The 27888-nt window shown below is 41.6% G+C and overlaps 2 protein-coding genes across 2 annotated transcripts in view; one reads left to right on the top strand and one right to left on the bottom strand.

Annotated features, from left to right (window-relative positions):
* The first annotated feature begins 8771 nt into the window (after nucleotides 1-8771).
* prss35 (serine protease 35) lies at nucleotides 8772-15121 on the top strand. Its single transcript, XM_085802784.1, has 2 exons — nucleotides 8772-9183; nucleotides 12529-15121. The coding sequence occupies exon 2, from the start codon at nucleotides 12548-12550 to the stop codon at nucleotides 13820-13822; it is 1275 nt and encodes a 424-aa protein (XP_085658910.1). The 5' UTR covers nucleotides 8772-9183; nucleotides 12529-12547; the 3' UTR covers nucleotides 13823-15121.
* Nucleotides 15122-16225: 1104 nt separating this feature from the next.
* Nucleotides 16226-27888, bottom strand: part of snap91a (synaptosome associated protein 91a) — a 49660-nt gene continuing 37997 nt past the window's right edge. Inside the window, exons 18-29 of the mRNA XM_085802783.1 lie at nucleotides 26653-26736; nucleotides 26274-26342; nucleotides 25773-25892; nucleotides 24739-24810; nucleotides 23009-23254; nucleotides 20405-20602; nucleotides 20292-20310; nucleotides 19840-19930; nucleotides 19591-19686; nucleotides 19358-19492; nucleotides 19168-19256; nucleotides 16226-18191 (exon numbers count right to left, since the gene is read on the bottom strand). Of these exons, the coding sequence (XP_085658909.1) occupies nucleotides 19176-19256; nucleotides 19358-19492; nucleotides 19591-19686; nucleotides 19840-19930; nucleotides 20292-20310; nucleotides 20405-20602; nucleotides 23009-23254; nucleotides 24739-24810; nucleotides 25773-25892; nucleotides 26274-26342; nucleotides 26653-26736 (1211 nt within the window). The 3' untranslated portion in view covers nucleotides 16226-18191; nucleotides 19168-19175. The remainder of the gene's footprint in view (nucleotides 18192-19167; nucleotides 19257-19357; nucleotides 19493-19590; nucleotides 19687-19839; nucleotides 19931-20291; nucleotides 20311-20404; nucleotides 20603-23008; nucleotides 23255-24738; nucleotides 24811-25772; nucleotides 25893-26273; nucleotides 26343-26652; nucleotides 26737-27888) is intronic.

The raw sequence follows: 27888 nt of genomic DNA, 5'->3' as shown, positions 1-27888 counted from the left end.
ATGAGATCTGTTCTTCTAACTAATATCTGCAACATCTGAGCTCCACAAATACCTTTTCTCTGTCTATCCTCCCTGCTCTCACATGTCTCAAGTCCTGGCAGCACATTGTGAAATGAAAACACCTCCTCCGTCCAAATCCACACTATAAACAAGAGGCCTGTCAGGGATAAATGTCACATTTCCTCGTGTTTGTCTCCGTGTGTCTAAACAGTTTTATCTCGGTGTGGACGCACTGCAGATCTGTTACCCTCAGCTCAATAACACAGATGAATTGTTGGTTCTACTTTCCTCTGTGTTGCCAAATGAGCCTCGCTTGATGGTACATCTCCTGTGTGTAATCTGTAAAATACAGGTTTGGTGCTCAAGTTTTTGTTAAGCGGAGGGACTGATTTCACGTAAAACAACATCTTGTGCAAACTTTTGTTTAAAACATAACCCTGCCTGGTGTGTACACGTTATTGTCACGATAGCAGTTACGGTTTGGTCTTTGTTTGTTTTGTTTCCTCTTTTCAAGCCCTGACTTCTCAGCTGTGCTAAATGTTTTGACATGAGTAGGATGGATGATCAGGACGAAGACATTTCTATCGAGCCGTTTCCTAATTCAGAGCTGTTTTAAACGTGCTTGGAGGATCATCAAGGCAGCGGTAAGACACACTGCCATGTATGTACAGCAGCAGCATAAAAAGATCTCTGTATGTGGCAGAGAGGTCAGTCAAAGAGCACTGAGGGCGCCCGCTATTTTTATTTCTACTTTTCAAAGGAAACTCAACTCCTAAATTCAATTTCCTTCGTGCACATTTGGACTGCTGAACCAGCCATTACTGTACTGGCGGAGAAATTACTAGATCATCAATCATAGCAGGAAACCTCAAGTGTCCAAATACCATCCCCAGTCATGAAAAATCATCAGACACTCCGTTTCTTTCCTGTGGGGTAGGTTTTTTGGAGATTAACAGCATCCACTGTAGATGTTTCAGGTGCATACAGGCATGTGATGTGGAGTGATATATTTATGTTTTTATGGCAGGAGGGGATTATGGGCAGTCAGTGTAAACACACGGCCACACAAAGACAGAGTCATAGGTGATGATAAAGGTATGCATGCTGATTTGTTTCACAAGACAGGCTCAGTTAAGTGTGTTATTCTGCATATCAAAGAGCTGCATACGACCAGACCACCTCTGCCGCTTCAAAACTATGTTCACTTTCATTGTAGCAGTGTTCCAGATTACACATCACATTCTGAGACAGTGTATTTTCTTGAATTAATGAAGTGTTACATTTACTGACAGTAGCAGTGTTTCCAAGTGTTGGCATGGTTCGAGAGTGGATATAGCTACAAGAGCTCACGACTGTGACACCAGGGATCAGAGAGAGAGTCGCTTCTGTGGATAGAAGATGGTTAATGTTGGGGAAAGATTGTGGTTTTGGTTGAATGTGACAAAACATCCTGTGTTTGACTCACTCTGAACTTGATCTTTCCCCAACCTTACCCAACCCCCGGTCCGTTGACGGGTACCGGGGCGTGGATCATTTGGTGCCGGGCCGCAGAGAGAGAATGAAAAAATATAAAATCATTTGTTTTGTCTAATTTACACTTACGGTCGTTTTATTTTGGAAATTTTGCCACTTCCTTTTGTACATCTTCCCAGCACTGGGCAATTGGCAGGCAGGTCCACAAGCATAAAAGAGTGAAAAACACACGTCGGCGGGAAAGACTCAATAATGAGATGACAGAAGACCGGTGTGGGCCACAGTAAAATTATCCACTAGTGAACAGTCCGCAGTGATAAAAAAGTTGGGAACCCCTGCTCTAAAACAGAACTTAATAAAGTTTAACTATGCTGTAGAACTTAATAAAGTTTAACTACAGTATGCTGTAGACACTGGATATTATGATGCAAGATCAGACATTTTAGCAGCATTACACATTATTACTGAAAATTACTGCAACATTCAGTATTAAAGGATTGTTGTGTTTTTTTGTTCATACACAGGGTTGTGCAGGGCCATCATGCATTGTCTGCACATTTTCTGTAGGAGCACATGCAGACTAGCAGAGCTGGGGCTGCTACCTTATTCTCACACAAGCATAATGTATACTCACTTCCCGAATTCATTCAGCGGTGATATGGCATGTAACTAGTCTAGATAGATGGATGGATGGCTAGAAAGGACCTTCATTTATTCCTCTCAATTGACAGGATTTGTGGTTGTACCATGATGCTATATGCTTACAGTACTTCAGGTGCTTCCAATGCTCCATCTGTACAGCACCCTTCACCACTGAACAAGACTCAAAGCCACTTGAACTCATTTGCTTAGGGCAGGACCTGCCTCCCATCCTGTAAGAACCAGTCCAGGATTGTTTAAATATTCTCTGCACCAACTACTACATTTTTTTTTTAGCTTGTGAAAAGTTGACTTTCCTGACAGTGGAAGGTTTTAAGCTGATGAAAGCAGCAGGACCTGCTGTCACAGGTGTGTCTTTGCAGCATACTGTGGTTGCCTGTCGAGATTCAAAGGAGTCACGAGTGACTTGAGTCAGCCTTTCATCACATACAGTCTCCTCACTGAAAGCTGGCATGCTCAGCCATTTACCCAAATATTTACTATTAAAAAGGTTATAAACTGTATGTGGATCTAAGACCAGGACCTTTCACTAACTGTCTCATTACTGTTTATATATATATATTTACTATATATACTGTATTAATGATTGTATGTGTGTGTGAGAGAGAAAGAGGTAGTGAGGTAGAGAGTCCTATCATATCAATGGTGGTCTGTTTTGGAGCAGAGCTAAAAGACCATTCAGTTGCCAAAATAAAGCCTGTGGAAGTGAGCTGTGGGTCAGCGCTGCGGCTGCTAAGCAGGTTTATTAGTGCGGTCTGTGCAGAGGGGTAAGCAGCCTTTAATGTATAGTGCTATATACAGCAAAAAGGTCAAAGGCTCCTCTGATATGGAGCTTCAATGGAGAAAAGCTTTGTGCTTGTTGTAACTCGAATGACGCAGCTTGTGATCGCCCAGTGGCCCGCAGACAATCGATCCCGTAAGAATGGAAGCACGGCACGCCTATAACTACAACTGCTCAAGAAAAACCTGATATATTTCTTTAAAAGTCATTAGCCGTTGGTGAGTTTACTGTTGTGAAGCCAGGGAAAGTGTCACCCAACACACCCAAACAACGCTAATGAAATGAATGTGAGCGTCGCCACCAATAAGCATCTGTCTACCACAGCAACGCGCACAAGGGAGCACTTCCCATGAGGGTGTGACACCAGGCACAAAAGCCCCTCTATCCCACCATGCAGCCACCACCATAAATATCATTGACTGCGTTTTTCTATTTGGAAAGCCACAAAGCTGGGAGCATAGACAACTCTCTCTCTCTCTCTCTTTCCTCTGTTATATCACTCCTCCTCTGTGACCTCTGACCTTGAACATAACTGAAAGCAGGAACATTTGTTTAGTTTCTTTGTCTGCATGTGTTATGGTTGTGATAATAGTGGTCAAAGCTGGTTATTGTGTGGTCTCTGTTAGGAGAGGAGCAAAAAAAAAAAAGTTGACAAGAACACAAAAACAATGCACCACATTTTTCAGATAGTCAGCTGACTCATTGGGTTATACGGCATGAATCATCCATCTGACCACAATATCTCACGTGTTTCCACACCCTAGCATTCAATATTTTATCTGTCTGTAGTTTGTTTATGTTTAAACTCTTATTTAACCAAACCAAACTTCTTCACTGCAGTACGGAGAAATATAGAAGATGCTTTGTACCTACAGCCATCAGGCTTTGTTTTAGGATCAATAAAGTAATTCTTCTTCATCAGCTCTTGTTAAGCATTTTCGTGTTTTCCCATATTCTGTGTTGTAAACTGTTTTCTTGTCTGTACTAGGACTGTCAATGAATATTTGAAATTCGAATGTATATTCGAATTATAGTAATAAAAATGAAATTCGATTATTAAAATATGATATTCGAATATTAATAATTTATTTTTAAATTATCTTCACGCGCACAACCACAACAACAGCAACTACAACTTCCTCCTACAAATGCACGCTCGTCGGTGTGACGTGCAGAACGCAGCAGGACGCAGCAGGACGACTCCTCAGTCCATAAGTTTCATGTCTCAGACCGGATCATGTCAATCCAGCTGCAGGAATATCCGGGGGACGGGAGCGCCGCGGTAACCGTAGTAACTCACACAGACACACACACACACACCTGTCTGTGTGGTCACGTCTGGAGAGAAGCAGCTTCTCTGTTTTCCCAAACTACGGAGTGACAGCTTTAATCGCGCATTAAAAAAATCGTGCCGTTCACTGAGAGCTGTGATGATCCTCTGCTTCATCACGACTGTGCTTGATCCGCGTTATAAGGATCATTACTTGGATGTGGGAAGAAAACATGCCGGCTCTTATCCCGTTCCCGAGCGAGCTGTTTGCTCGCGTCATCACAAAACTTGTTTGACATGAATTGATAAAGGCCGAGTAAAACGCGGTCTTTTTTCACGTATTAATATGCATATAATGTCGTTGCTGATTTGCATTGTGTAGCTGTTTGTTTTGTGTAATGTAAGCTGTTCAAAACGTGTTTGACATGCGCTGATAATAAATACAGGCTACCGCTATAAAAGTCCATATCTTTTTATTGATTTTTGGAGAAAATATGAAAAAATAGATATTCGAATTTTATTCGAATATCTGTTTTTTTTAAGAGGCAATATTCGAACCTCATTTCTGCCATTCGTTGACAGCCCTAGTCTGTACACACCATCTATTAGGCCTACATGTCTGCCCGTCCTGGGTGAGGGATCCCTCCTCTTCTCACCCTGAGGTTTCTCCAGTATTTTCCTTGTTAAAAGGGTTTTCTTGAGAGTTTTTCCTCAGTCAATGTGAGGGTCTAAGGGCAGAGGGTGTTGTCATGATGCTGTGTAAAGCACTTTGAGACAAACTGTAAAAACGGGCTATACAAACAAAACCGCCTTGCCTTGCCTTGCCTTTATGGGATTCAGTATTCTGATAAGTGCACCTGAGCCTCCAGGATTATATATTGTAAATCCTAATGAAATTAGAAGAAATTGGTCAAGGCCCTGTTTATTCAAAGGAGCTGGTTACTGTATAAGTAAGTCAATGTTAACATCAACAGCTGATTAGATAACCAGTCTTTTTTGATGCATTTAGAAAACAAGAGGTTATGATACATCCTCTGGGCAGTGACTAGACAGTCTGACTACTAGGCCAGGGTTAACAAACCAGAGTCACAGTCTATGTGTTGCAGGGCAAAATAAAACAGTTTTTACCTTATTCAAGAGCTTGAATGCCGTGTGCAGAGTTACCGGGTCTATCTCGGCTTCAGAAGAGAAGCAGGACGGAAACAGGTGAGTGTCTCTGCAGCGGCCTTGGTCTCTGCAGCCGGAGCAGGAGGACATGGCGGCGGACCACAGCGTAGTAGACCCCCAATGTAGTCCAGGAAAACACCAAGCAATGTCTCCATGGTGCCGTGTTAGCTCAAATCAGTCTCTGCTTCCACGTCCGAAACAATACACGTGATCTACAGTAGGCTAATGAATGCTAATGAGCCACGTTCGGCATGCTAATGAGCCGACATAGGCTAGGCTACATAAAACATGAGAACCTCTGCAACTCATTTCGAATAAAATCTCTAGTTGCTCACAAAATAAGTGTAGCCTAGCATCTGCTCCACACTTACGAGGAAGTGAGTCTAAATATAATCAACTACACACTTGTTTGTACTTTTTTCGCAGGTTTTTCCTTCGACACGTCAAACTCAGGTGATCACTTCCTGTTTTCAAACGGCCTCAGCCAATGAACAACCACTTTTTACAACCATGACCCTTCAAAATAAAACGGTAGGCCTATTTATATCCTACCACTGCACACTTTTAACTAATTTATTTAGATTTTACCCTTTTGACTCTAACATGAAATAACGTTTTAGCCGAAATTGACCTTTTAACATTTTAACCTTTTTTAAGTTAAAATGCTTCAATGCAACCAACCCTATTTTATGTAGGCTACATCATGAATATATTTTTTTTACTTTGTACTTTGTGTTATTTTTTTTGTTACAAGAACTAGCCTATCTATCAGTTGCATGCAATTTAGAAGAACTTAGGCCTACTGTCTTAGGGCATGGTGGCATCCCTAGCTAAAATGGTTTGAGTTTCCAGTTTAAAGCTGCAGTTCCTTGAATGTCCACCAAATAGGCTACAATCATCTGGGTCTACTGTGAAACAAAAACAACAAACTCAAACAATCGGCCAACAGAATACAACGCTTTGTTGAAGGCAGTTCCACCAGGTTTTAACTTTGACAGAAAAAAATATATAAATTGGATAGATTTTCTAACCACTGTGGAGAAAGTGGCTATTTAATCATGATTTCTGCCAAAACTGAACTACAAATTTATAATGAAAAGAAATCCTATAACCTGTAAATTTTATGTTGAGACAAGAGTTGGTGGTAGCTGCCAGTGCCTCTCCCCAACCTAGATTAACATGTCAGCAACTCACTCACATTGCAGGGAGTGTGTTGGCGTAACTGATGGACACGAGATGCCTCTGATTTCACTCAAAAAGCCATTATCAGTAGCTATACATACAGAGGAGGTTTCAAGTTTCCAGACGCCACTCATGTAAAGTGAAATGTTGGACCATGACTGACTTCCAGATTAGCTGTGATGGAATAGATGCAATGTGAGATTAAAGGTGAGCAAAGAGAAACCTCCCCCATTCAGCAGACAAGTGTGAAAACAAACTCTGCTCATATCGTGAAGCTCAAACATAACAGTGAAGTAGCAATAAGAAAAACACATTTTTGACTGGAAGGGACATGAAAGGACTCTCAGCTGTGGTCATCCCACCTCTGCTCCACCCACGCTTATTGCCTAAATAATTTAGATATCGTGGCTTCAGTAATTTGAGAAAGATGGTAGTGCGTGGTAACCAAAACTTAAGCTTCAAAAACTCCCTTCAAAAAGCTGTGGGTGATGTCACATACACAATGTTTTTCCACAGACTGTGTGGCCTCCTGTATAATTTAATATGCTGTGCATGACCATGCAAAAAAGTCTTAGTATTGTGTGCAAGAGCCAATAAGGGACTCAATTCCTGGCCAAAATGTTTCATTAACATGACGAACCTGAGTGAAGAAGCAGGACCACACCCAGAGGGAGCAGGACCTCTCACGCTGACCCATCCTGCTCAGGATATATTCGGCTTTGTATTACATGCGATCACCGCCACCACCCACATGGATGAGCGTTGAGCAGGGTCTTCAACATACTGGTCAGGTGTGCAGGCCACCCAAATCCCCCCTCTCTTGCACACACACACACACACACACACACACACTCGAGGTCTCATGGAACAGGTGTAATTTTATCAGCAGTTTGTTGCAATCACTGGACTTGGTGTGAAGCCTGCTGAACATCAAAGTGAATGACAGAAGTGATTACACCGAGATCGGTTTCTCTTCCAAAATGACATCCTGCACTCCTCATTCCCTCTTTAGAGCCAGATGTGTATCATCACACCACCTCCTCCCCTTCCTCTCTCACCCCCCTCTCTTTCTCTCCCTCATTGCACACATATTTTCCATGTCTTTTCTTGGCTCATTGAGACTTCAACCAGTCACCATGGCATTCTTCCTCTGTCAGCCAGAGGCCCTGGTTTCTTCCCTTTGGTCCTGACCTCACGTAATGAAAAGACTAAACACAAAACTGATCTTCGCTGGTCTCACAGTCTCTCCTGTCTCGGACCTTTGCGGAGGCAGTCAAGCAGTCAAGTGCTCACAGATGCTCTCCTCCAACCAGAAGACAGAAGTTGTCAGTAAGCATCACATACATCCTCCATGTGAACATATGTGACCTCTTGCCCGAATATCACATTTTACCAATAAACACTGATGTTATAGTCATCAGTGAGTATGTTCTTCCTGCGATTTTGCCATATGATCCCTTTTAAAATGACAGTTATCTGAATGAAATCCTTTATCACAGGTTGTGTCTGTCCATGAGCTGCAAGCACCTCCACCAAATCAGTGTTGGAAAGCACAGTATCCTACATTATACAGTACATTATATGTTTAACAATTTAGTCATTATTTTTGTACTTTTGTTATATATCTTCAAACATACGATCACTTTAAAACACATGGCATCATTCAACCCTGGTATATGATGCCAATTCAACCAACCAACAATAAAATGCTTTGTTATACCAAATAGTTATACAACAAGACTCTGCACCCTCACTTCTAAGACTGAATTGTATACTCGTCATTTAAGTAATATTGAGACTTTGGCTCACATTAAAGTATAAATGCAGGTGTAATGTTGTTTTATAATCAATACTGATCTTGACCTTTGGAGAGTATTGTCATGAGGTCCCACCACCACCACCACACTTTTGTTGTGTCATGGATTTAAAAAAAAAAAAAAAAAAAAAAGAGATTCAGTGAATATTAAGCATTGAAATGCACACGTAGAGATACTTTTAATGAACTGTCATATCTATTATTTGCCAAAGGCTGATTTTTTTCCCCCTCGAACATAGCCTGTTACACCAAAGTGGACATGGCAGTGCAGAATAAAGGTGCCGCATAGTTGGAGGTGAAACTATTGTTGGGACCAGTGGAACTAATTCCTTCACACAGTGCGCTCAAGACGCGCTTCATCTCTCTCCCTCTCTCCTCCTCCTCCTCCTCCTCCTCCTGCCTCGCGGCCGCAGCAGCAGCCGCACCGCGCGCACCTCCCGACTGGGCTGCTGCTGAATAGACCACTGACTTCACCCAATTCAGCCTTTAGTTAGAGCGCTCGGTCTGGTCCCACCCATATGTGAACAGCTTTTGTCACAAGTGAAAAAAAAAGCAGCCTTTTTGAGTTTTCTTTTTCTTCCTCCCCCATCCCTCCCTTCCTCCCTCCTCCTCCTCCTCAGCATCAAGTGCAGCCTGAGCGGAGTGTCCCGGCTGCGACTTTCTCTCAGCCTCTTTGAAGTAATGTGGAGAAGGGAGCCGTCGCCCTGCTGATACCAGGACGTCTGGGATGCACTAACGCCCGTTTGTTTTCTACTGGGATCATATTTGTATATATCTAAGGGAAACAAACAATACACTGCGGATTTGGCGTATCCATCAATCGGATGCAAGCAGGTAGGACGCCTTTGTCGTTTTTTTTTGCACAATTTTTGTGATCTCTCGTTGGAGCCATCTGGGAAACTATTCTTTCTTACTTTGTTTTTAATTGCTTATTACATATTTTTATGTTTTCTCTCAGTTTTGGTTGTACCTCTTTTTCTTTGTGGATGCAGTTGTTGACTTTTCACGGAAGATTTAAACTGACTTCATGGTCTTAGCAGTGCACAATATTCCTTATATATGCACATTAGCTTTCATTATAAGTGCTGATATGATTGGATGAAGCCATTCAATGAAAGCATTTACATAAATTGCTCAAGATACATTCTCACTCTTATTTCCACATATACAGCTGGTGATGCAGATGTGGAATTACAGATGTTTGTTTTCACATTTCACATTTAATCTAAAGTAACAGGATATTTATTTACATGCAGTTAATGTTTTATTTATTTATTATTATTTATTCATTATTTTGAATTGAGTGACAGTTTTACCAAAATGTCATAACACATTTTTTATAATAATAGCAATTAATGAGTATTTCTCAACGTTTTGGTTGTTCAGACATTTTGGAAAACTTCCTGAGAGGTGAGGTTGTGAAAACGGGTCAAAATGAATGAAAACACCTCTTTGCAATAAACGTGATGTTGAACTAGACAATAGAGGCAGACCCATGCTTACTAAAGAGGTGGAAAACTGTGCCATAGCGCCATCCTTTGGTCACTTCTGTCTCCAGGGCACCTCTCTCTCTCTCCCTTTGCAACTTCTTGTGACTCCCACCACCACCGAGGGATGGAGAGGGCACAGCTCCTTGTTGAGCTGACTACAGTGGAAAATAGTTGAGTTGAAATGAACGCCTTCTATGACCAGGAGCCATCATGGCAGCATATCAGTTTCCACTCTATGTTGAATAATTGCAGGCTTTCTTCTGATTTGTGTTATGTCTGAGTCTGGTGGCGGGAGTGTGAAGCTGAACAGAAACTAAAGGTCTTTTTTTTGTATTCTTATTTATTGAGACTGTTTTACAGCTCTTGTGGGCTTGTACTTTATTACCGTCTCTTTCGGACTGGTTAGATGTTGGTCACTGGGTGCGTTTTATTGGACACTGCATGGTACACTTCATCCAAAATATTTGCAGTCAGATTCATCTGGAAGACAGAGCAGTACCTGGTGAACAAACCTGAGATAAAAAAGGGGGATGCTTTGTAGTCTCAGATAATAATTTAAAAAAAGTAGGAAGAATCAACATAATGGGATGATAAGGCTCTGATATGGTCCTCAGTCGATGCCACATGCAATGAGGCAATTCTCCGTCTCAGCTGAGTCTCCTGGAAGGTTTGCCAAACCAGGCAATGTCTCATTTTCATGCTGCACTAACAGCTCATTGAAAGGGAATGTGCCTCTGTGGACCCTTTGGCCAATGGAGGCTGCCCCCTCCTCTAAAGATGGCCCCCCTTTCCCTCTGAACGCCCCAGACGTCAGCCTGTCTGCCACACTCCATTTAAACCACTCAAACGGCCAGGATTAATGGTTATTTCACTCTGGACTTCTGTTTGAAATTAACTGTTGGATTTTCACTCTTGCTACATTGCTGCTCAATGAACAGCATCCAAATGATTTTCTCTGCCTGAAATTGCACGTGTGACTTCACCCCCACAGCACATGCTGACGTACTGAAGCTCTCCTGCTCCTTAGTTAAGTGATGGTCTGTTGAATCTATTAACACACACCCAGGCTGTAATTTACTTTATAGAGGTTATCGGGATTATTGGCAACATCACACTCATACAGTAGAGGCATGAACCAGCAGGGCTGTCTGTCTGCACTGCAGCCTGCACAGTCTCTAAGTTTGATGTCATCTGTATGCATGGACAAGGAGTGGAGTGGGGCTAAGGAAACCAGATATGGTCATTACTGAGAGAGAAGGTTAACCATTGTGGCAAACCTCCAAGCCACTGTCTCAGCCCATTCAGAGGATCAGGGTTCATCCCGTCCTTCTCTCTGCCCGCAGCCTCCAGAGCGACTCACAGGACATAAATTTCCTCTAAACCACAAAGCATCAACTCTTGAGAAGTTTGATAATATTTTAAACAAAGTGCTATTTTCCTTATGAATAATGGCACCAACTCTTTTCTGCAGACCTGAGCATTTTGAGGAATCTTATAGCCTAAAAAAATATATGTGTTGTGCTGTCACATGCTGCTGAACTATTTAAGTTATAGTGGCTCTGAGCCCAGTGGATGTCTCAAATATTATGTATTCTACTGCCTCTGTGTGGCCATACACGGAATTGTGTCTATTTTTTTGTTAATCAGCAGTTGGCAATATTGAATTAAAAAACCTAATCAATTTAGGGAAACCAAAATCAAAGCTGATAAATTCTGGCAAGATAATATGTTTGTGGTGCTGCACCAAATGAGAGGTTTAGTGCTTAACAAAAGACAAACTGTTGTAAGTAAATGTGTTTTGTGAGCTATTAACCACATGATATGATGAGCTATAACTCATTCACTTCCAGCTATTGGCCTGTGTTGCATATCATTAGTTTTCTCTCTCTCTTGGTATAATAATGATGAGAGACTGATGTGTGTCAAACACAGCATAACAACATCACATTAGTTAGTACTTATGTAGCTGATGTTTGCTTATCTTAAGTAGGAACAAGTCTATTCTTACGCAACTGACCATCTAATTTAGGTAGCTGAGGATTTGAATGCCTTTCATTTATGCAGAGATTGCAAAAAAAATAAAATTTTGATGTGATGTTGAGATAACGTCTTGAGTCATGACATGACAAAGTTATTACAATTAATGGGGACATGGGACTTGAATATCTTAGTGTATCAAATTACAAATAGCCTTACTCAAAGTCAAACAAAAATCTAATGGTGGTGTTGGAAAAAAGAGTTTGCAATAGTCATTATTAGGATTCAGTGTCAGATATGAATGTTTATACAAAAGAGTGTGCCAGTCCATTACAAAGAAGTTGAGACATTTCATTGAATAAGCTCATTGCCAGAAACACGACGTGGAAAGTCTGGATACCAAAGTTGTTAAAAGTCATCATCTGGATACCATGGATATCTCAGCCAGTGGGAATTTATGCTGTATGTCTCCAGACATTTACTAAAAACTACAAATTTCAACCCAATAGTGGCACTAAAGTAAAAGCTATGGTATCACCAAAGTTGGTAGGATTCATCCTCTCGGAAACATACCATGCCTAACATGCCTATACAGCTATGCCAATTGAGAAGCGTGTTGCCTTTAGGTGGATCCAGAAAGAACAAACTGAATGTTGTACTGAATTGATATTGTCAAAGTTGTTCATGACTTCTTCTCTTTTCTGTTTTTCAGAGCCAGGCCCGACTTAACTATGGGCCCTATACCCCTGTGTGTCCTGCTTCCGGTGTTGGCACTGGCCGTGGTGGTGGCCGTCGCTGCTGAGGAGAACGCGATTGATGATGAGTATACATGGCCACAGTGGAAGGTGCCTTTGGTGAGGAAAAGACGTACCGTGTCGCTCAGCAATCCCGACTTCTCAGCCCATCCACAATCCGAGCTGAGTGGGACCTGTGGGATTGAGTGTCAGCGTCGCCTCCCTGTGCCTTCTCTGGACGACCTGGAGCAGTTCCTGTCCTACGAAACGGTCTACGAGAACGGTACACGCACGTATACCTCAGTTTCTGTGCAAGGTCTCAATGAGGTGACGACCTGGAGCAGGAATTCCTCGTCCAGCTCGCGCCACAAACGGGAAGTGTATGGCACAGACACCCGCTTCACCATCTCCGACAAGCAGTTCTCTACCAAATATCCCTTCTCCACCTCCGTCAAGATCTCCACGGGATGCTCTGGGGTTCTGGTGTCACCTAAACATGTTCTGACGGCGGCCCACTGCATCCACGATGGGAAGGATTATCTAGACGGAGCACAGAAGCTGCGTGTTGGTATTTTGAAGGAGAAGTCCAGACGAGGGAAAGGAGGCAAAGGGAGGGGAGGGCGAGGAAAGGGCAAACGGAGAAAGGGAGACAAGGATAAAGAGGAAGGTGAGGAAAAGGCCGAGAACGATGGGAAAGGAGAACGTAAAGGAAAAGGGAAAGGAAGGAAGAGCCGGAGTCGGCGAAGTGCGGAATCGGAGAAGCCTTCATTCAGGTGGACCAGGGTCAAGCAGACCCAGATTCCTAAGGGTTGGTTCAAAGGTGTGGCTAATGGACTGGCTGCAGATTATGACTACGCTGTTCTGGAGTTGAAGAAAGCCCCAAAAGTCAAGCACATGGATCTGGGTGTCATCTCCTCAGTGAAGAAACTCCCTGCTGGGAGGATCCACTTCTCTGGCTTTGACGATGACCGACCTGGAAACCTGGTCTACAGGTTCTGCTCCGTGTCTGAGGAATCCAATGATTTACTTTATCAGTTCTGTGATGCCAAACCCGGCTCCAGTGGCTCCGGGGTCTACATCCGCCTCAAAGAGCCCGGCAAGAAGAAGTGGAAGAGGAAGATCATTGGCATTTTCTCCGGGCATCAGTGGGTGGATGTAAATGGGGACGGGATGCAGCAGGATTACAACGTGGCAGTGAGGATAACGCCCCTCAAATACGCTCAGATCTGCAACTGGGTCCACGGGGACTCAAGTGAGTGCCAGGTAGCCTAATAGAAACACAGGATCCAACACCACCTCACTCCTACCCCACAGAAAACCTCTGAACAAGGGACACCTTCCCCTATCCTTACCCCCGAACCTACTATGACCAACCAACCAGGGGCCCGACGACTGCCTCTCCTCTTCCTGCCTTCCTGTCTTCTTGTTACCTTCCTGTTGCCTCCCAACAACTCCTCCACTGATCTATACCCACGGCACACACGCACACACACACGCACACACATACACACACACACACACACAGCCATGCAGACTCAGTGTTGACTGCAAGAACTTGTCAATGCATCAAGAGAACGGTGGCTCTTCAGCTTTTCTAATTTATTAGTTAAAAAAAAACAGAGAAAAAAAAGTATTGTACGTATTTACAGATCATTCAGATCTGCAGTTTTGCCTTCTGTTTTGACTCTTTTTTTAAATAAAAAAAAAAAAAAAGATTTGACCTTTTTGGATACAATATTGGAAATTATGTGTATTAAAAATGTTTGTGAGCAAAGCTCCGATACATTTGTCATATATTCCAACTCGGCTTTGTATGGAGAGACTTGCATTGTCATTGGCTTTGACAAAAGACCCAGGAAAAGAAAATGTTAACTTTTGTTTTGATGAATGAAATGAACTATATAGAGATATTGAGAATACTGTTTTATGAGCTGGTGTTTTGCATTGTGTATATTTAGAAGTCTGAATTTTTTTTTTTTTTTTTTACAACTACCTTTTTTAAATAAGACTATTTTTCTGTCAAAATAGAGAAAGGGTCCTTGTGGATCCTGGATAGAAACTTTTCTCTGATTTGTGAGTCTCACCATCTTTTCTCTGTTCTTGCAACACAGTGAAATGTGGCTTCATTGTTGTGCACATAATTATATCGGTGCTTATCCAGAAGACGTGGTGCTAATTTATGGAATTGTTACCTTTTTTTTTTTTCTTTCTTCTTTTTGATTGGGGTCAGGGAGGGGGCTTTTCAGAATATATTTTGATAGCCTAGCCTAGTACTGTAACTATGTATTTAATGTGAGGCTACATATTTGGGTTGTGTTAAGATGGGACTGAACCATTTAATAATTTACTTGAGCTGTTTAGGTTTCTGTAATTCTGAGGGTTAAATATGATTACAAAAGTAATATTGTTAACACATTTAAATCGAGGGATGTGATATTTTTTATTTTTCATGTAGCTTATGTTCCAAAAAGTTTAAACGACTATCGTTTTGAATACCAAATACCTGAAATTAATCTGAGAATAATGATGCAGATTGAAGACTACCAACCATTAAACCAAGATTACTTCTTGTGTGTGTGTTTGTGATTTTTCTGATTACAAAAACGGATTACCACTGTAAACTGTTTTTTGGGGAACAATCATTAAGATCACTGACAACTGTACTAATACTGTATCTGTTACTGATACAATTACTACTACAATCTTACAGTTACTGAGTAGGATATCAAATGATGGCCCAAACAGAGTGGGTGTGTAGGTGGATTATATACCTGAGTCACATATTCAAATGTGATGAGTCAGAAAGTGTCTACAAGAAATCAATCCTATCGGACAGTTTCTCAGAAGATATCAATTATGGTGAGTAAATTCCCAACAATACAACTTTCACTGAATGATCATGACACACAAAGTGTGATTTATAATATTACAACATAAACAACTAAAATGGCAAATACCGTAAATGTAATAATCAAACAAATAATCTCTAATATAGCCATTGTGACAGTCATGAAAACATTAGGCTATACAAGAGTGATGGTTTACTGAATCTGTTTTAAACAAAACCTTGCACTCCCAGCTGTCTGCATTTCATTTGCTACACAGTTCCAGTAAATCTCTGTTTCAGTAACTTTCTGCAACTCAAATATTGAAGTGAAAGTGATTGAAACTAAAGTTTTAGCAATGGTAGAACATTTAACTTCTTAACACAGAGGCTGCACTCACCCTGTGTCTGTTAATTTATGTGTGATGATTTTGTCGGACAACGTTGTAGTTCCACATTCAGGATTTAACCATAGGCAGTCTAACATTGAGCCAGGTTTATATGCAGTGTGTTTGCTGCAGCGAGTGCTAAAGATCTGTCTCAGGGTGCTGAGCCCGTTGAAGGGGTAGTGAAACCCACACAAGATGGTGAGCACTTATAAAATACAACAGCTAAATGACAGACTCAATACACACTCTGAGATTCAGAAACCAACCAACACATGGTCACCAGCTAAGTAATTGACGAATAATGAATCTTAGGGTGCTTTCCTACTTTTTCCAGTTTTAAATCCAGCATTAGTGCTCAGTGAAACATGCACCGGTGGCAGGCTACTAATGATGTAGTGGAACTTAAGTTAATGAAATCAGACATATCTGCAATATACTGAGAAAGAAAGGAAAATAATTCAGTTCAATCCGCCATAGAATTTATTGCATCTCAAAGGGCTTACATGCACTGGGGAGGGCCATCGTAAATAAAATAAATTTACAACTCAACAAAAATACAATTTTAATAATCCAGTCATGAAAAAATGTCAATAATCTCCCATTATTTACTCTGCATTTGATTCTCACAACCAGTTACATGATACACAAAGTACTGTCTGTACTTTATAACAACAGGACCTTGGACTGACGGCACACAGCTGTCCACATGAATATCAACACCAGAACATACTGATCCCACTGAAACCAGCGACAACAGTACTTTGTGTAAAGATGCCAGTGGGGGGGGGGGACAAGATCAGGGCCAAAAGATTCAAAGAAAGAAATCCAACGTCTTGTGGGTGTCTCAACACACTGCTGCATGTCGCCACAGAGTGCATCCCAGAAGTGATAGGACTGACAATGGGTCAAAGGTCGGCAGTGATCAAATGAGCAGGTTGAAAACATTATGTTCGGACAGGAATCAAATCTATTCTTTCATCAAATTGAATTTGGTCCAAAAGCACTGGGTGAAATCTGTTGATAACATGGACACAACATTAAAGGTGCTCTAGGGCGTTCCTGAGCACTAGTAACCTTTTTAATGACCAAATGACCACATTGTTTGTTTACAGGTTGTTTATGAGTAAATTAAAAAAAAAAACATCTCAAAAACTCAAGAGGAAACCTTTAATATGTTCCAAAAGTCTTTTGCACCATATGATCATGTTGACTACTATTCTACAGCTGAGTTTCATGTCCATTTCAAACTATGTCTCATTATAACTTGTCTGACCTGTCTGAACACAGAGTTTGGTATGTATATATGGGAAAAATATATTATTAAATACAAAATTAGTTGCAAAGCTGTGAATAAAACACAAGCAGAAGACATACCCACATGAGACATGTTAAAATCTAAGGTAGACTCTTGTACAGTTACATTTAAGGACAGTTTGAATTCACCTTTATGATGAATAAGTAAAGCGCTTTCTCTGGAAGTCAGTGTTGAGATATGTCTTTTAATTGCAAAGCCAGCAAATATCAACAGCAATCTTGATGATTATTCTAAAAGAAACAGAACATATAAATTAGACAAAAAGACAAAAAAAAAAACATAGAAAAAAACAACAACAAGTACAAAAAGATACAAACTAAAATGATCACTTGCTGGTCTTGTATGATTGAAGCCCGTAGAAGTTGTTTCTCAATATACAGTATATTAATTATATAGCGGTATTCATATTTGTTTCCAAATACTTTCAATTGATGACGGGAAATAGAAGGATACTCACACAACTTCTTACAATTTCATGTCAGATTCACATTTATATTTCTCTTCAACAGACATACAGAATAGAGACGAAATCCTCGCCAGAGAAATCTATGTACATCAAAGAGGACCTTTCTGTAAACAACACACCACATGTTTCTCTGAAAATCTACTGGGGGGGAGGGGGCTTGGTGTACCACTCATAACCAGTCAGAGTGGGACAAAGAAGAGCTCCGCCCCCTTCATAAGGAGGCGGGGACAAAAATACAGGGGTGGTGGGGTGGAGCTTAAGACACCAAAGCACATCCATCATTCAACTCAACACTAGAAAGAGGTCTAAACACATACGCCTTCACTTCCTGTCACTTACTTTTGTGGACCTTTTTTTCAGGGTTTTGTATGGTTTTGTTTAGACAAAAGATCGGTACATCTACATAAGCACACGCTTGTATTTTTTTTTTCTCTTATATTTATATATAATCCGCTATGGTTCACTTTCACAGTTTGTGCTACAACATCACACAGGGGAAGGGCGGGGTGTTGATGTATCGGGGGCGTGGAGGGGGGGTTAGAGAAAAGAGACTTATAAGGTTGAGTAGCTGAACGTCGCTGGCATCCTGAGATGTTGACAGACACCAGGTAAAAGGTGAGAAGGCCCTGCTCCAGAGAAGGAAGCAGCTGGAAGACAGGAAATAGACAACGTTTCAAAATAAGAGTCTGGAGTATTGTTTTCTTGTGGATCTTGGTTGAAAGATTAGGTTGATTTTCACTTTATGCACACTCCAAATGGGCCCTTAAACAGCAATGATGGGAAGCTACATGAACCACTTTATTTTCAATAATTCTGAGACTAATCATTTAAACGATAAACACGCAAGAACTTTGTAAAAAGAAATGTAATTGAAAAGATGCCAGTTGGAACAATCAAACCCAATGTAGATACCTCTGTCCATCAAATTATATATTTAAGGGATAATTCAACATTTTGGCAAATTGGCCCATTGCCATAATCCCTATAGTTTTAGCAGTAGGTTCGTTGCCTTAAATTGTCGGTGCAAGCTATTTTTAGAACGGCGGAGCAGAGCCACGCTAAGGAGGCTCATGGGATTTCATGATTTCCCTCATCAAACTCATCAAATACACAATCCAACAACTCCGAAACGCTCTCGTGGACAAGTCGTGACCTGCACATTCACCACGCTATGAGATAATAACGGCAAGCAGTCTCTGCATTTGCCACGAAAACAATTCCGTCTCAGAACTTTCTGTTATTATCTCATAGCGTGGTGAATGTGCAGGTCACAACTAGTCCACCAGAGCGTTTTGGAGTTGTTGGATTGTGTATTTGATGAGTTTGATGAGGGAAACCAAGAAATCCCATTAGCCTCCGTAGCGTAGCTCTGAGCAGCTCTGCTCCGCCATTCTAAAAATAGCTTGCACCGTCAATTAAAGGTAACAAACCTACTCCTAAAACTATGCGGATTATGGCAATGGGCCAATTTGACAAAATATTGAACTATCTCTTTAACACATGCAGCAACTAAGTGATGAATCGATCACCACAAAGAGGATGAATTAAAGTCTTCCAGGTTGTTGGAAGGTGTTTCATACAAACTGTGCTGTACATACAATGTGTTTTGGTCTAAACTCCCACCTGGGGCGTTATAAGAAGTCCTTGAGATCGAGGTCAGCCAGAGGGTCCTTGGGCTTTTTGGGACTCAGGCTTGCAAGTGCTGGAGAAAGCTGTGAAACAAGCACAAACATTACGTCTTTTTACAACAGTGTGTCTTCAAATGAGTTTTCTTAATAAAGGGCATCAATAGTGTGTGTGTGTGATCTGTTACCGGCGCTCCTGGTGCAGTGGCTCCAGCTGCAGCTCCAGCCACTCCCGTTAACGGAGGTCTCATCATAGGCTGTGCCATCATAGGCTGCCCCATCATGGGTTGCATCAAGGGCGCTCCAGGCCCTCCAGCTGGAGCCTGGTAACACAGGAAGTAAGCAGTAGATTCAAGATTTTATCGATGTTGAATATATTTGGACATGAGGGAGATCTCACTTCAAATGAAATATAGCTCACCATGCCAAAGCCAGGCTGTGCACTCATTGGTGGCACCATGGCTCCACCAGGGGGGGCTGCTCCCGGTGCACCAGGAGCTCCAGGTGTGGCACCAGCCTAAAAGGAACAGACAGCACAACTTTTATTTTCCTAAAACCTTTTAAGCACAAAATCACAGCTTGTTGGATTTCTGAAACTATTTCCGTCATGGCTGCAATATTTTTTTTTTTAACATTTAACTCATGGTGGGGGAGTAAATGCTGTTGTTACCATGGGGGCTCCTGGTGTGCCCCAGCTTGTGGGCGCCACCTTTGGCATCCAGTTAGCGCCTCCCGTCAGCTTCTTCTCACTCTGTGGGTCCCTGGAAAAGATCAGACACAGGACATACCTAAGACTCTGTCCAAATCCCAAGACATTATTTTGCCAATTGTAATAGAATTGAAACTGCTGCTGTAACATTCATCACCATATTCATGTGTAGTTTTGATCTTACAAAACAAATATTCAGGAGACATGACACAAACTTGAACTAAGCAGCTGATTTTGTGCTGCAGTTCCCAAAAATAAGTTCACATAATTAATGCATGATGTCTTACCAGCCTGGACTATTGCAACCTTTATTATATATGAATAAATAATTAAAAGCCTCCTAGACATTTCAGCTCTATAGGAGGCTGCATGTTTAAACTGTATAAGATTCACATATTAAAATGCATACTTACTTTTTCTTTACTCCAAGATCTGAACAGAAGAAAGAAAGAACAATAACGGGTTAACCTTATGAAATGTATTCATTAGAAACAGAAATGTACAGGAATGAAAAGCTGCCGTCTACCTCCAATCAGATTGGCCAGTGACGAGTCCAGATCTCCTCCAATAGTTTTGGTGGGAGGTGGGGTGGCGGGGGGAGCGGCTGCAATGCCCCCCCCACCGACTGGAGTTCCCATGCTTCCAGCTGTGCTTCCAGCAGTGCTGCCCCCGGTGCTCTGGGGCGTCAGTGCAGGCATCAGCAAGTCGCCTAATCCATCAAACACTTCGGGGAGAGGAAACAACACCGATTACAAACCTGTAAATCTCTAATCTGATTACAACACAGGCAGAGGGGGCAGAGGTGAGACCAGGCGGCACGGTGAGGGTGGACAATCCAGCTGTGACAGCATCGGTTGTCATCTGTGCATCGCATGCCCAATGTACAGTTAAACTGTAAATATATCTGAGCATTCAAAAGGGGGGATACAACTACAGCAACTGCACTCACTTGGCTGGTTGCTCAATCAGTTTACATAGACACATGTCAGGAACCTAGACGCTGGTTGGTTTTGGAGTAAAGTTTTGAACCAGGTGTCATCAAGGACAAAGGCTTTGCAAGTTTTCACTCCATCTAAATGCAGAAACACTAATAAACATATTTTAAATAAATCTTGTATGTTTCTGTCACCGTAAAGACTGTAGTGACAAGTGTGATGAATCAAAATCTCAAGACTTTACAAATATCATTATTATTTATTCATTTTGTATCTGTATTATTCTGCAAATAATTTATTTGTTATCTTTTTTAACTGCACTTAAAGCAGATATCAGTGGAATGTTTTTGTTAATATAAGTCCTAAATAGTCCTATTTTCCGTCAGCAATCACTTACATGAAGTATTTCAGCCTAAACACAAGTCTCTCCGTCACTCTGCTCTGCTGTAACCCGAGGAGAAAATTTTCCTTGTGGGATACAAGTGTTATCCAATGAGGAGAGAGAACGGCATGAAGGGCTGTGTGTGCAGCCAAGGGATGCGCGTGAATGTGGTGACGTAGCACGAGGACCAATTGATGCCTGACAAGGGCGGGGGCTGCTAACTCATGGTGCGTTCAAGGAAACTCGTACTTTGTGTTTTTCCTTCCTGTGAAGTCATACCAGTTCGATCTGGTACGAGTTCACGGGTCGGAAGTTACGAGTGGCCGTTATAGGGAACTTTCACAGACAACAGGACGGTAAAAACACGAGCTACGGGTTACCTGGAACGCTACCAAGTCGTAGTTGTGACTTGAAGCTGTAACTTACGGTTTCAAAAGCCTGCCTTGAACACAGCATTAGCCGAAACGGCCGTGCCGCTGTTATCTGCTTTAAGACCTTTTTATACTGCTTTTGATCCAATGTTGTGGTGCTACAAACACAATTTTGTTGTGTTTTTATATGCTTATGATGATAATAAATAAATCTATCTATCAAATAATCCTGGTTTCCTTAAGACATTCATTGGATAAACATGATTTAATGTGGAGCTGACAAGTAAAAATCTTACCTGGTGTCCACACAGAGCCCTGATGCAAAATGTTGATTGACATTTTATAATATTGGCATATATATTATGGATGTTCACAATGGTGAGAGCTCAGTTTGTTTTTGTGTTTTAGAAGATAGTTGACCTTAATATTTATATGTGTTCTCGAGAGAGAGTTATTGGTGTCTTATGATTGTTTATATGATGCTGCTCATCTGTGTTCATTTTGCCTGATGAACAACTGAGGACCTGAGGACAATCTTATCAAATTAACTTCAAATGACGTGGCAGCGTGTGGGTTTCTTTAATTCCCTACAGTGACAACAATGTGAGCTGTTTAACAGGCCAGTGGGAGGAGAGGAATATCAGTGAAAGGTGTGACTGTGGCCCCTTGGGTCCAGAGTGAAAACTTGCAGACAGACTTTGGCCTTGATGACATGTGGTAACTGGAGGAGCCGCTGCTCCAAAAGACAAAGGAGAATAAAGATGCTTTGTACAAACACACACATCAGTAGGCTGTGTCTCATGCAGGAGTCAAACAGGGTCAGGTTTTGCAACATGCCATATCCTTAAAAGACTCAGAAGAGGAGACTCATCCAAACTGCACATGCTGCAATGAACTGCCGGGTTAAACTCACCAAGTACAGATTAGAAGAAGCAAACAATGACCCAGCAGAGTGGAGGGGTATGAACAGGGGGGCGAAAAAGGAAGACAAGAAAAGAAGCAGTACGGTGAAGGTGTGGAGCAGAGAGAAAAGATTTAAAAAATACAAAAAATAAGAGAAAGATTATGGAGCAAGGGTGTGAATGAGCAGGAGGTGGAGAAAGCACAGCATTTGTGAAAGTGACAGAGAAGGGAGTCAGAGCAGCTGAGGAGTGAAGCAGTCAGCAGAGAAAACAGTTTCATGTCTGGAGAACAGTGACAGCAGCAAAATGTCAGTGTGACATCCATGCAGCAGTCAGGCTCTCAGCAGGAACAGATCCGTTGTAAAGACAGGACAGTTTCAATAAAGCCGACCAGGTTAATGCACATCAAGCACAAGTCCTGTGCAAATATGAGCAAAAGACGATTTGACATTTTCTAACATTTCATAATTCACAAGGCGTGGCAGTGACAGACATTACTGAAAAGATTTCCTCTTTAAAGACAAATGATGTTGCACTTACTTGAAGCATCAAAGCCACCAGAGGGCGCTGCTGTGGTGGTTGCAGGTTCTGTTGCTGCTGCTGCAAGAGCTGGCACTATTGGTACTGGTGCAACTGCAGCAGGTACAGGTGGTGTCGGAGAGGGCAGAGAGCCCAGAGCGTCAAAGCCCGACTCCAGCAGGTCGTTCTGCACCGGCGCCAGGGCCGGAGCCAAGGGGGCCAGAGCAGGGGCGGCGGCGGTGGGGGCCAGGGTGGGCGACATCAGGCCTGAGGGGTGTAACAGAGATTATGTAAGAGAGATGCATGCAGTGCTGTTTCCTGTCAGAATCACGCTAATTCCATGACAAACACACATTAAAGACGATAAAACCGACGCCAACAGATGGCAGATGCGACATCTTATAAGGAAAATGAAATTTGAACCCATCTGGGAAAGGCTAATCACTGCAGCAACAGATAGTAGCAACATAGACAAGATGAATGACTCAACCAGCTACAACACTGGATCCTATTGAAAATATTAGGTGGACAAAGAATCAAATTGACATTTCTGCTTCACTGCTTTTCAATGGGTATTATTGTAGTGTTCTTTTGACATCTGTCGTTACTAATTCATTTAGTCCAGCACAATGAGCTGTAAAAGACCTCTTACAAAAACAGTGCCTAGTTTCCCCTTGTCATATTTCAAAGCTGAACAGCTCAGAAACCATCTGAGCAGTACCTGGGGCTGCAAAGAGGTTGAATTCTCCAGTATAAAGTCCCTCAAAATAATGAGATTTCTGTCACAGACCTCTTTTTATTTAAACTTTTAAGACTTTTATGAGCCCTTAGATTGATCTTGTGAGCCTGTATAATGCAGCTAAATTAATGTCATTTAAACCATGCAGCTGCAATGGTAAAATACTGTGCACACACTGAAGTCTTTGCAATCTATTAATGCTATATACAATAATACATCAGTCACAGGAACATTTTAACATTTCAGCACATTTTAGTGATAATACTTTAGTACTTTTACATTATTAGGACTTTAAAGGCAGCATTTTTACATTGTAAATCATTTTAGTTATTATCATTGTGAATATTGAATGAGCCAAATGTGTGAAATGTGCAATGTTTTTGGTTTTACAGCTACATGTATGATATACACTATAAACCCCTATACTGTTAATGTAATGTACAATTGCAGTGCTGAAGCTATAAGCAGTCAGTGTAAGGTGATGTGACTCCTGTCTAACAGTTTTGGCCCTACATTTAAATTCTGCATACAGTACTTGAAAAAGTCATATTCGTAACTTTAGACACAAGGACAAAAATATTAAAGCAAAGAGCAGCGACACTTTAATGTTCTTATTCATCAGCTATTGGCCACATAACACGGACAAAGATACGATTTGGCCATGACATCACTACGAGGTCATGGTGGACAGACATTTCAGACTTTTCCAAATGAGTCTAAAGCCACTGTAGAAATGCTGTGTAATCAATTCAACCATTCCTGCCAAGTCTGCGCCATTACAGTATTAATTTGACAAATGCATCTCCATCATTACTTACTGCACCGTTTCTTACTCAGCATAAAACATTTCCAACAGTTATGTGCCAATGCCAACATTAAAAAACTTTTTGACAAGACTGCACATCATTTAGTAAAACATCTCTGGTCCATTCAGCCTCTGTGATTTAAACATCATTTACATCAGATACTTTGATGTAACTCTGAGAAGCCAGAGGAGTCGGAGGAGTCTCACCTCCCAGCAGGTCGTCTCCCGGACCTCCGGGGGCAGAGCTCGGTGTTTCCTCCACAGGAGCGCTGAAGGAGTCTGAAGGTCCAGTCCAATTATCCACAACGCAGCATGGAGGGTAGAAAGGGGTGAAAGGTCAGCCCTGGACCACACACTGAGACGTGGTGGGGGACGTAGGAGACAGTGAGAAAGATCACACTCTCAAGTTTAGAGGTGGACAAGGAACAGATTTTAGTCAGTGTTGGGATATGGAAGCCTCTTTTACAGTACTTATTCTCTACCTCTTTCATTTCGCACATGAATACTCCAAAAATACACCAGAATCAGCACATACAGTATAAGCAGCATATAGATGTTGCAAAAATACTAACAGGAGCTTGAAGCCAGGGATGAGATGCAACAGATCCATTATACTGGTCTGCACAGCCTGCACACTTACACATGCCAATTGTGCTGGGAAAAGCGTATGAACAGAGCTTAGCATTTGCTATTTGGCTCTAAACTCATTGTACTGTACAGCTAAGGCTTCTGGGACATTAGTTTTGCAGGATATTGAGTGTCTGTACAAATCTCAAATCCAAATCCATCCAGTAGTTGTTGAGACGTATGAACAGTACTGCTACAGTGGTTAAAGATGTTACTCCAAACCTCTGGATTTAGCTCGGCAGATTTAGCTAAATTACATAAACTGAAGTGAAATCACAACAGAGCCAAACACACAGTGTAATAAATATTTTTGGAATGTGACTGGAGTCTACTGCCAACTATTGTCTGATCTGTTTCTATGATCTATCTACTGCCTTTTTAAAAACCTCCTGTAAGTCTACACCACTTCATCCTGACAGCATCAGCATCACTGGCACAATCATCACAGAACTTACTGGAACAAATCAGCAGTGATAAAAATACCAGGGAGGAAGAGAAAAGTTAAATTATAAAATGCACAAACAAATTGTTAAAAAAAAAAAAATACACAGCATATTTTGTCTCAAAGACGAAGAATGTGTGTATTTGTATGTGCACACAGTGAGGTACAGTACCCAGCAGGTCAATGACTGGCGCCGGCTCTGCTTTAGGTGGAGACGAGGCTTCTGGAGCTGGAGCTGCAGCAGGAGCAGCGGCGGGAGGAGCAGCAGCAGCAGCTGGAGATGTAAACGTGTCTAAACAAAGAGACAGAAACAGAGAAGGGGCTGAATTACCCTCAGATCTAAATGACTGCATTTGTCAGTGACTGCTTTCTTTCCAAGAAGGAAATGCTCTTGCTCATGCAGTATTATTTTTGCCTGCTCTAAAATGCTACAGCAGGAAGAGGAGAAGAGGAAGCAGGAGAAAGGAGCAAGCATCCCTGCATCTTAACTGTGTGTCCACATCCTTGAAGCGTGCATCATTTGGGAGAATAGGACTGGTGTGCATGAGCACGCAAACACCAGCACCATGCAAAAAATTGGATTTTTTTAAGTCGAGTCTGGCTTCTGGCTGCACTCTTCACGGAAAAAGGAAGGGAGACAGTGATGCAGTAAAGTTAAAGCAGCTTAACTCACCCGTTACAATGTCTCCAGCCGGAGCCGGCTCGGGCAAAGGAGAGGGCCCGCGTGAAACAGCAGGAAGGTCTAATTTACCAATGCAAGCGAGAGGCAGAATACGAGAAAGAAGAAAACCATGGAGGTAGGGGGGGGAGCAAAGAAAAGCATTAGCGTGGCAGGTAGAAAGATACTGCGTAGATAGAAAGCGGCTACAACTACGACAATCCAAGACTGAACAAGTGGGTACATGCACAGTTCTCATACCACTATGGGGGACAAACCAACATGTGAAGATAAAAAAAAAAAAAGAGGAAACAGTCGACAGAGGAGTGGACGTATGGAAACCAGAAGAGATGAAAGAGGTTCCACACAGAGAAATGGATATCAGCTCCTGTACCTGAACCAAAAAGGTCTACGCTAGGAGTGGTAGCAGCTTTGGATTCTGTGGTGGGGCTTTGCTCAGGCATAGAATCAAACATATCTAAGAACAAGGACAAACAATCATATGTACATTCAGAGTTTAGGTCCAGTGCATAAAGAATGACGAGTTAAGAAGAGACAGATGGAGGGAAAGCAGAGAGAGCATATACTTTGATCATTAATCAAGTTGCAGTGTATCTTTTCAGTGCAATGCAAAATGAAACAGTGCAAATGTTAAACGGGAATGTTGCCAAATCTCAATAAAATAATGATCTGTTTGCATTAGTCACATTTGACTACATAACCAGAAATCAATGTAGATCAGAGGGTTTCAAAGCTGGAGGTGGGCCATATCAGAGGAGGGATAGTTATTACATTACATTAGGAGATTATGTAAATTTGTTTGATTTAGTTTAAGAGATAGTTTTCTTTTTCCCACTTTCACAGAGTCAGAAACTAATTACAACCAGATGATATGATCAAAACAAAGCATGTAAAGTAGGAAGTGCCTTTTTCTAAGGTTTGTCTGAGGGGAGGCCCACAGTCTCTGACTGTGAAAACCCTTCGAGTGGATCATCCAAATTGTAACATCTAAGATTAGAGTCTGTGTCCTGGGCTTTCTAGAGCTATATGGAAAGTCTGATTCACCATAGACAGCAGGATGCATCATCAGGAGACCATGAATACATACTTTCACCTATTACTGTAGTGGATTTTATTGTAATAGCTTATATCTTACATCCATTATCTATGTACAGTACAATCTGGCCTTAACCTATTCACCTTATCTGCAGGAAAGTGGGATCTAACCTAAACACCCAGAAATACTGTAAAATCCACATTGAAATTGAGCAACATTCCCTTTTAACCAAAGTGCATACACAACATTAGAGCATTCTCAGCTGTCAGTAGCTAAAACACTTGGTCACAGGCAGGAGAAGAAAACTAATTTCTTCTCTCTTAGGCTTGGCAGACTATTTGTTAGTATTAGGTTAATAATCATAACAAGTTGAGCCACCTCTGCTAATGAAAGGAAAACATTATCCATATCTGTCCCTTGAGATCAAATTAAAGGGGTTTTCTGTGTCCAAAAACAGTGGATAATTAACGGCTACACTTGTTTGTTTATCTATATTGTTTCTATTGTGCAGAGGAGGCCAAGATGCTTGATTAACTTGTTCAAATGGTCTGTATCTGAGGGAAAGGCATCATG

The sequence above is a fragment of the Trachurus japonicus genome, chromosome 16 (genome assembly GCF_045865225.1).
Source record: "Trachurus japonicus isolate A0001 chromosome 16, Traja_1.0".
Lineage (NCBI taxonomy): Eukaryota > Metazoa > Chordata > Actinopteri > Carangiformes > Carangidae > Trachurus > Trachurus japonicus.
This window is presented reverse-complemented; position numbering and strand designations above follow the sequence as displayed.